Below are 10,111 nucleotides of genomic sequence, written 5' to 3'. Positions count from 1 at the left end.
TCTTTTTTATATTTATTTATATTCACTTTTTATATATATATTTCTTATTTGCGAAGCTACTTTAATGATGAAGAGAGAAAATACATTTATTATAAAAGAGAGAAAATGCATTTAACATAGTTTTTCTCATTTATCAATTAGAGAGAGAAAATGAATTTATTGTAATTTTTTATATTTTCTATGGTTTCATGTATCAATTTATTGGCTTTTTTGGCTTTTATATATATATATATATAAAAGAAGAAAAAAAAAATAAAGTCCATCTTTATATGGGAGTTTATAACACATAATCCTCCATCTTCATCTCTTCTCCTTCTTCAGCGAAGGTCGCCACGGATCTCTCTCCATAACGTCGATTGGACCTACTCACCCCATCGTCGTCGACCGGATTTGCTCCCCCACCGAATTTGTTCAACCTGTCACCGTGATTTGCCCCACGCCGTCCATGTCATCAATTTGTCCTGAGCCATTTGTGTCATCTCATGTAGCATTATCAATTCGCCCTCATGCCGTCATTTACAACCTGCAACTCATGCCGTTGGAAAGGAGAAAAGAGAGAGAAGAGGAACTAATGGATGTGAATTATGGGAGATAGAAGATATGAAACGTATTATTGGAGAGAGAATATATGCATAGGAAGAGAAAAGAGAAAATAATTTTTTTTTCAAATATCATATTGAATAAGTTACTAATTTACATTCATCATCTTTCACATCAATGACTAGCCGTCGATTTAATTCTTTTTAATGTTTCGACTAAGCGATACCTTTCTCAAAAAGGTTAAGAAAAATATTTGAGTGAATATATTGTACCGAAATATTACATTGGTTGCTAAGTTCAAAGTACATTCATGCAATTGAAAGACAGAAAATCATGATTTTGTGTGATTTATATGTCTGAATCGTTTTCTCCTGTTTATCAGGAGTGGTAAACTTCAAAGTAGAAATTACTCATTAGTGGAATTAATACACTGGCTGTAAATGCATATGCATTCACTTCATACAATACAACAACAGCAAACTCAAATTCAGAGTTAATAATCTAAGGTCTATAGTACTTCAACAATTATCCTAGTCTTTAATCCTTTACAAACAATTACTTCTAAGATTTAAGCTTGAATTACCGTCATGCATAGAAGAAAATGTCTACATACAAAAGTCTCCAGTACATCAGTAGGGCAATCTGGTGGATTTCGAAAAGTTTTCATACCAAACTCGGAAATGATGTCAAACAATAGTTATATCAATGTAGAACGATGACAATGATAATGTTGGGGCAATCTGGAGCTGGAAACATGAAGATTTATGGCGTCAAGATTTCACCACAGAAGGTTGAAGGAATACAAGGAGAAAAATAAATTGCAATTCGAGATTTCAACAACAATATGAACATAACGATGGGAAAAAAATATTGAGTCTTGGAACGTCTTTGTGTGCATATGCATATTTGAAGCACTGACATCTAAAGATCATGAAAGTATATAGTAATTTAGTCAACATTCTGACAGGGTAATGGATGAACCACTTCCCCTTCAACCCAAAACTCTCCAGCAAGACATCAGATGGCAATATAATGTTTGCACTAAGAACATCCATGTTGATAAAACTCAAGAAATACATTACTAAAATATGTTAAATCACTGATTGACCTAAAAGTTTAAGTTGATGAATGAAGATAAATTGACTCAATTGTGAGCTTGAAATATGTAGAAGATCCAACAAATGAAAATCAATATTAACTAGGAACGACATAACATTACAAGAGTTCGAATACATGATCTCTTTGACCACCTGTTAAGATACTATGTTAAATCGTTGATTGACCCAAAAGTTTAAGCTGATGGATGAAAGTAAATTTAATATTGTATCATCCAATAAAATATAATGGTCTAATTTATGCTTGCCTTAATGTCTACTCTTTTCAGCAGTCATGGTTAATGATGTTGCAACAACACACGGTACAAGAAGGGGGATGAGTAAGCATGAGTTGTTCCATGTCTGGTTTCTCCCTGCTTCCTAAAACATGTATTTGAAGGTTCCCTCTGGTTCAGAATTCAGTTGCAAAGAAAATGAAATATAGAATGAAAAGAGAAAAACAAATCATGAAATTTGGAAAACCTTTTCACTTGTACATTCATGAGATAATAAAAACAGGATTATGTATCTACTTACAAATATCAAGTGGATATGATGTCGGCAAGTCAGAACTTTTGAAAAGTAAGGAACCACAGAAAGGGAAGCTACTCGAGGTATATGGGGGTGTCTTTCGTCTCCCCACTGAACTTGTCGTGCAGCTGGAAAGGTATGTCACCTCTGAGAATTTGAACTCTAAATTTAAGTATGCTGCTGCTGCATTCCATGAGCTCAAATACACAAGCATCTCCAGACTTGAGACGGTTATCATTAACAAATTTCCTCCACTGTTTTGTATCGAGTGCCTTACCACGTCGGTTCCCATAATAATCTATCGTCCATTTCTTGCCTTGACAGAAAAGAACCGCAGGGATTACAATAGCAGGTAAAATAGAATGGAATTTAGCTGGCAAAACCTACAAATAAAGATACGATAGAATTTCATAGTTAATCTGATTTAGTCACATGCTTAAAAAATGCCCAATTTGAGCATTTGGCATTAGCTAAGAATTGGGTACTGTCAAATCCTAAGAATTGGGATTCAGAACAGAAAAGTGATGGCTGTTTTAATGATAATTTGTTTTTGTTTTCAAAACTATATTTGTTTAGATTTGTGATTGAACGATCCCTAAAAGTTAATGTTACTGTGCATGTGATTTAGGAATGAATAAAAGTCTTTAAATTAATATTATTTTTCAAAAAAATCAAATAACAAAAGACCAACGTTTAGAGTAGATTCAGAACCCATTTTCACAAAATTTTTGTTCTAACCTATTTTTTATAGTAGTTTCCACTTTCCAGGCTAGCTAATCTTGCAAGTTTCTCTTCAAATGTTTCTTTAAGAGATAATAATAACAAAAACGATGCCAAAACCATCGATGATCCCCCAAACTAGTCAACTACATTCTAGATTGACCACTGATACTGTAGTTTGATTGACTGATCTTATTACAGGCAAAACTTGAACAACACGTTCTGTAACATGTCTGGTACTATGTCATACATCATGTTCCATGTCGTGCAGAATCTGCTTGAAGATTTTTTTCCTCGTTTGCTATTGCACGTAGTGCATATTTGCAAGCTTTCTTTCCTAGTCTGGAAGAAAGTATTTTTTCCGTGTATGAATATCTCCTCAAGGTTGCGCCATATATATTTGTGGTTTTTGCTTTTGTTGGGGTTAGGCCCTTTGAATTAGAAAACACATATGTTAAGTATTTTAGAGATCATTCACGTTGAACTCTCTTATGTACTAATACTGAACTTTGTGAACCACGTTGTTGAGGGTGTTGTCATTAGTCATTTAGACTAGGTTGAAGCGTGTTCGTCTATTATCAATCAATGTAAGTGAAAAAAAAGTACATCTCATATTGAGAGGAGCCTAAGTTCTATTATATTGAAGGGATCTCATTTAGCTTGAGAAAAACTATTTTACAAAGGTGAGGGGAGCTCACACTTAGAAGGACTCTAAGTATATCTCATACTGAGAGGAGCCTAAGTTCTATTGTATTGAGGAGATCTCATACTTAGCTTAGAAAAAGGTATATTATAAAGGCAAGGGAGCTCACACTTTGGAGGACCCTAAGTAAGTTTGTTTCGAGGGATATCAAACAAAACTTGGGAGATGCATATTTGTGGAAGTAAGTGGATCTCAAACTTTTTCAAACTTAGGAAGAGTGCAAGTTGAAACTAGAAAGTAAGTTGTACGTGAGTCACTGTAGAGGGGGTTTATCAGAATGTACTTCATTGTAATTATTTAGAAGTTTCCTTCCACGGAGCACACTACTTCAAAGTAGGTGATATTGCACCAAACTAGGTTACCCATCTTTGTGTTGATATTAAGTTAATTTGTTTGTTACAACGTCAACTTGTAAGTAACCTATGTTGTATTGACTTTAAAATTTCAGCCTTACATAATCCAAGCTGATAAACAAGTTTCTACTTTCTAGTTAATCCAGTTTACCTTTTGTAGCTCTAACTATTCTCAAATTTCTGAGTGATTTTCATGAGAGGAAGAACTTACCAAACTACATATGGGAGCGACATGCGATTTAGAAAGAATAAAAGCATGGTAGGGTTTGCCTGAAAGTGGCAAAATTTCTCCATCTTGCGGCTCCATTGTTGGAAGCTCTGTCGGAGGTTTCCTTTGTGACTGCATCTGGAGACCTGTTTTCAGTACAAATCACTTGCAGACGCCTGCGAAAGGGGAAACGGATAAAATTAATGATTACAGGTCGGGGAAAAAAACCTGCAAATGACGAATGTTGGCAGAACAAATGCAACCAAAAATTAAGGTAAAATTAAACGAGTTTTCTCTGGGAATCCAAACAAAATGTGGAGAATGAACAAAGGGGAAACGGAATTCAAAGGAGAAAATAGATCAGTATTCACTAACCAGTGAGCTCGAAGCAAGCAGATGGTGGGACACTCAGTCGTCGTACCTTCTTCAGAACATTCATTCTTGAGAAAGGGACGGGAATTAGGCCCTCATTTTGTTTGATATGATAGTGGATTAATGTATTTTAACGAGCTAAGAAAAAGGGTTCTTAATGAATACACATACATACATATATATACACATACATATACTATATATATGTATATGTTTGGAAAATGCCTTTTTGATTGTTTAGTTCATTTGGCCTTTGAGTTTCAAAATATTGGACATTTAGTCTTTATGTTTCGAGTTTAATTTCAATTTAGTCAAATGTTTCTAAATATTATAATTTTATCTTTGAGATTTAAGTTTTGTTTCAATTTAATCCCTTAATTTCAATATTACACTTTTAACATTGGTTTTTCGTTAAATACTCATTTTTCATATTTAGTGTTGATGTATATTAAGTAATTTAAAATAAATAAAAATAATTATGATTAATTAAGTTTCACCATGTGTTTGTCACTATTAAAAATAAATTTTAAATTTTACTTTATAATTACTTTAAATTAATTAATAGATATTAACAATACGGTGTAAAATGAAATATTTAAAGAAAAAACGTGGTTAAGAGTAGGGTTGGCAAAAATCCCCGCGCGGGGTCGAGTCTCCGCTCCAAATCCCCGATTTGATTAGGAATGGGGTCAAACTGGGGATCTAACCAAGTCCACAGTTAGGGATGGGGTAGGGACAGGAGGGTATCCTCGCCCCGTTCCCGTCTCCAATTAAATTATTACAAATAGTTATATATATATATATATATATATATATAAGCTAGGGATGGGGAAATACCCTGTGGGTTTTTTTAGGTGTTTGGTTCAAATATTAAAAAAAAAAAAAAACAAAAATGTTTATAAATATAGCAAAAATTCACTGTTTATCTGTAATAAATCGCGATAGATTAATATTTGCATTTATGTGTCATGACAGATACAGATAATAGTCTTGCACAATAATCATCTTTATATATTTAAATCATATTTAAATATTTATTCATTTCGCAAAATATTTTGTTATTATTTGTGAATATTTTCAGCAGTTTTGTCATTTTAAATAATTTTATTTTTTTAGTATATCATATTGAAAAAAATAATAATAATAACTTTTTGGTCCAAAATAAGTTTTTACTCTAATTTCTATTTGATTCATATGTTTTAAAATGTTGCACATTTATTCTTTAAGTTTTGAGTTTTGTTTCGATTTAGTCCATAAGTTTCAAAATGTTTAAATTTTACTCTTGAGATTTAACGTTTGTTTCAATGTGATCATTGGGTTTTAAGATTTTAATTTTCTAACTTCAATTCTTCATTAAATAGTCACTTTCAATATTGACATTAGTTTCTACAATTAATTAAAAATGATTATGAAGTGAAATTTCAAAATCAATTTTAAAAGTGATAAAACTAGTGAAACTAATTAATTACAATTTTTTTAATGATTTTTAATATATTAACATTATCAACTCCAAAGACATAAAGTGGGTATTTAACCAAAAAAAAAAAAAAAGGCTTAAAAGTGTAAATATTGAAATATAAAGACAAAATTGAAGCAAAACTCGGATGTCAACAGTAAACTTGTAGCATTTTGAAACATATGTTGGGGTTGATACCTTAAATCTCGTAGGGTCCTGTAGTTTGTAAACACCTATACGAACAAACGTTTGTAATGTAATAATATGAGATATTTTCTTCAATGTTATCTATGAAATATGAGATATTTTAGTTGCATTTACCACAAACCAATAAACTAAGATCCTTGTTTATCGTTGTAACTTAAACATGCATGTGGAGACATACAAGTGGATCATGCCTTAAGTGATAACCTAAGTGGTTTGTAGTATATGGATAAAGGAGGGAAACCTTATCCTGATGACACTACGGATACGACTTGCTTTGTAGATGTTACAAGTATTGAAAAAGTGCTACAAATGGTCTGATCCTGATCATTCATGTGGAGACATGTGAGCGGGGGTGTCCTATACAAAGGAGTTTGTATAAGACCGGACCACGAAATGTTTAGTCTCGTTATATAACACCGTTCATGATAGATTTCATTTTACTAGGATGACTATAGGTAACATGACATTTAATCTTGAATGAGTTGAGAATTCTTGCCTACGAGGGCAGTCATTTGATTTGCATGGTGCAAGTGGCTAGATTGCCGACTCAAACCTACCACTTTGGGGATTCATTTGATTGAGGAGCTGAGAACTCAGCTATACGATATGGATTTCATTCCTTTCCTGAAGTAGGGGTAAGTAGATAGATTGCTTCCTTAAGGGTTGATTCCGAGGCTTGAACGATGTGGCGCCACACACTTTCTCATGGCCCGAGAGGTGTTCATTGTTCATTAGAAGAATCAGTGGTACTTAAAGAGTTAGATGTAGCTATAAGGGCAAAACGGTAAATTAGCCCAACTATACTTACAAACGACATGTGAAAGGTTATCGTATTGTTGATTGGTTATATCCAATTGATACATAAATATATCTATAGTGAGAATAGTGCAACTATCGGTCTTTGATGGAGTGTCCGACAGTTAACAGATGATGAATTTCGTGATTAAAGAGTTAAATCAGTTATTCACGTACTGTTGGAGCTTCAAGCTACATATCCATAAGGTCCCTTTGGTAGCTCAATGGATTCAAGCTGAGAGTAAGTTTTTGGGTTAGTTTGAAGTGTTCAAATTAACAATAGAGAATTTGATTATATATGATATAAATAAATTAGTTAAATTATATGTGATATAATTGATATGATATATGCGATACATTTATTGAAGGATTTGATATAAATATGATTTATATTAATTAAAGGAGAAAATAACTATGGTTTAAATATTACATGTGATGTGATATTAAAATTATAGGTTATAAATATAATAGGATAAGTTAGTTATTATATTTATTTATAATTAAAACAATTATACGATAAATGTGGCTGGTTATTTTTTTCATTAACCGTGAAAGTGGGAGGTTATTTTCAGTTTTGAATGACCGAAGGATAAAATGAAAAGAGTTTTCATTTTGTAAAACCACATCATTAGTTGCATTACTAATCGTTTAGCTCACGAGAGACTACACGATAGCCTTCAAGCAAGAGACTAAACGATCGTGTATAGCGACACTTACTAAATGATCGTGTAAACGATCCAGCGATAGAGCGACACTTACTAAATGATCGTATAGACGATCCAACGTGTTTTACTAAATGATGATCATGTACTAGCGAGATTTACTAAACGATCAAACATTCACAGTCTATGCGATAGACAATACCTTCTCCCACTTGCTTGATCGTGTAGTACGATCGTTTCCTTCCTCCATCCCTCTATCAAATCCAACAGATCCCACACCTCCTGGATTCTCACTCTGAGAATACCAAGATTACCAAGTGGTGGTGTCGATGGGTGCTTGTTCTAGGAGGAGACTGTTCGTGATTACTAGACGATTAGGTAGGCGATCTGGACGAGATTGTACAACATATGGACTAGATTGAAACGAAACTAAAAAATTAATGACTGAATGTGTAGCATTTTGAAACCTATGGACTAAATAGAACAAAACTTATGGACCAAATGTGTATTTTTCTCAAAAAAAAAAAAAAAGGACTAAAGACGCAACAAATAAAAAGGAAGAGTATAATCCACCCATGAAAGATGGTTTTCGAACCATATAGCCGAGGACTGAGATTTACGAGCATGGGAAGTTAACTCATACACAACAGAATTACTCATGCGATTAACCAAAAGGAGACCATGGACAAAACCATAGATGTGGAGATCTTAAATGACGTTAACAAAAGCCCAAATCTCGTTTGCATATCTAGTATTCTCGATAAAAAAGGTTTAGAGAATTTTGTTTCAGTTCACAGTTGTGAAATACAAACCTTGAAAGCTTTAAACAGATCACGAAACATAGTTATAGCTTCAGCAAGCTCCACATAACTCTGTCATGGAGAAGCGACTCTCCTAAGCAGACATAATCTTACCATTATTTGTCATGAATAATGGCTTCGATATCCAATTTGCCATCCAAAAAGCCGCATCGAAGTTTACCTTAAAAAATAGCCAACGGGTTGAGCATACCAACATAAAACCTCTTGAGATTGTTACATATATTTTTCAAATTTGATTCTTAAATTAATCCAAGTGTTTTAAAGTTGTTTTTATTTACTAAGATTAAAAAGTGTTGAACATTTAAAAATGAATAAATGATTCAAGTAACTATAATAGACACTCTCAATTAATTGTGTAGAATTACTTAACTTATAAAAATTTTATTTTGGTCCAAAGCATTTGGGTTTTTTTTTTTTTTTTTTTTGTCTCTTGTTTCTAAAACTAAGTGTCACACCCTGCCCCAGACCACCCTCCAAGCCTAAGGAAGGGCATGACTGGCAATAGTTATCAACTCTTTGGTTGACACTTACTGCCTAATAACTCTTGCAGAAATAACTCTGATACCAATGTACAAATTGAATAATCAATTGATTAAGTAGGCCCATTTCATTACAACAATGTGATGTTCTTACAACTCCAAGACTTAAATACAAGTTTACAACAACAACCAACTGTAAAACCCTCCGAAAGTGTAACTGTGGCACGTGGCAAACCTTGACCTTAGCAACACCCTGGAACTCCTCACCTTTTGCTACCTGGGGGGTATAAGCAAACATTTGGAAAAGTGTGAGCTACTAAGCCCAGTGAATGGTTCTTTTAGAATAATAATTACTTTGCAAATCATATTTTTGGGAAATCAATCACATAATCATAATTCCAGTATAATTTATGCATGATCATGTATATATTCATTCAATCAACATCCTCTAGTTCCATGCTATACGTGGCATGCTCATATCATGGACACATTATCAATCATCACAACTTTTATGGAAACTTTCCTATAACCCACTTTTCCCGCCAATGTGCACATCGACAATTATTTTCCCGCTAGTCATGCTTAGGTACTTGACTATATTTCCCGCCGGTCGTCACCGACTATTATTTCCCGCCGACCGAGGCCGACTATATTTTCCCGTCAAGCACCTTTTGTTAAGCATGCTAACTTATGTAATCTGGGTATAATCTCAGTTTCCATAGAAATTTTACAAACAATATAATGGCAAGAACATAGCATCATAACCATACATTTGGCACTTTATATATGCATTTATCCACATATCAACACATAAAACTAAGTAAACACTCACCTTGATTGCTTAGGAGCTTTTCTAGTAGCTCCATTTTCTACCTCGGGCTCCATTTTTACCACTAGAATCCAAATTCAACTTACAGATTAGATTACTCATAGTTATAAAATTTATTTTGAGATACTTCCTTCTACAAAAATATTCTAAAATGTCTCAGGAATCTTACCTTAAAATTTGAGCTCAGAAATTCTCGTGGTTTTTCCGGAATCACAGAATATTCAAGACTGGCCCAAGCTGATCTAACAGCCTGACCCTTCTGTCTTCTTCTCAGTTTCCAGTCCGTTACCTTTGAGATTTTCCTCTGGAAGCCCTACCCTGAAAACTAGACTTTCATAGCT

The 10,111-nt window shown here is 33.5% G+C and overlaps 1 protein-coding gene across 4 annotated transcripts; it reads right to left on the bottom strand.

The window, feature by feature from the left end:
* Positions 1–106: 106 nt before the first annotated feature.
* Positions 107–4,665, bottom strand: LOC120090299 (B3 domain-containing protein Os04g0386900-like). 4 transcript variants are annotated; one of them, XM_090308801.1, is made up of 5 exons: positions 4,525–4,665; positions 4,153–4,325; positions 2,172–2,548; positions 1,904–2,015; positions 107–523 (listed from the first exon to the last, which is right to left on the bottom strand). In XM_090308801.1, the coding sequence occupies exons 2-3, from the start codon at positions 4,285–4,287 to the stop codon at positions 2,240–2,242; spliced, it is 444 nt and encodes a 147-aa protein (XP_090164927.1). In that variant the 5' UTR covers positions 4,288–4,325; positions 4,525–4,665; the 3' UTR covers positions 107–523; positions 1,904–2,015; positions 2,172–2,239. The 4 variants fall into 4 exon arrangements, with proteins under 4 accessions (XP_090164927.1, XP_090164926.1, XP_038903804.1 ...); XM_090308800.1 differs by lacking the exon at positions 107–523 and adding an exon at positions 894–1,286; XM_039047876.2 differs by lacking the exon at positions 107–523 and having other exon boundaries at positions 1,705–2,015.
* Positions 4,666–10,111: the final 5,446 nt, after the last annotated feature.

This window comes from Benincasa hispida, chromosome 1 (assembly GCF_027475165.1).
Source record: "Benincasa hispida cultivar pf3 chromosome 1, pf3_genome.v1.1, whole genome shotgun sequence".
NCBI classification, from domain to species: domain Eukaryota; kingdom Viridiplantae; phylum Streptophyta; class Magnoliopsida; order Cucurbitales; family Cucurbitaceae; genus Benincasa; species Benincasa hispida.
Note: the sequence above shows the minus strand (reverse complement) of the source record. Positions and strands in the feature narration are given on the sequence as shown.

What these genes read in the sequence shown, in the direction of transcription:
- LOC120090299 (XM_090308801.1), bottom strand. Translation starts at nt 4,287, where the DNA reads ATGCAGTCACAAAGGAAACCTCCGACAGAGCTTCCAACAATGGAGCCG. An exon ending in TCGCTCCCATATGTAGTTTG is followed by an intron (nt 2,549 to 4,152) that starts GTAAGTTCTTCC and finishes CTTTATTTGTAG; the next exon opens with GTTTTGCCAGCTAAATTCCA.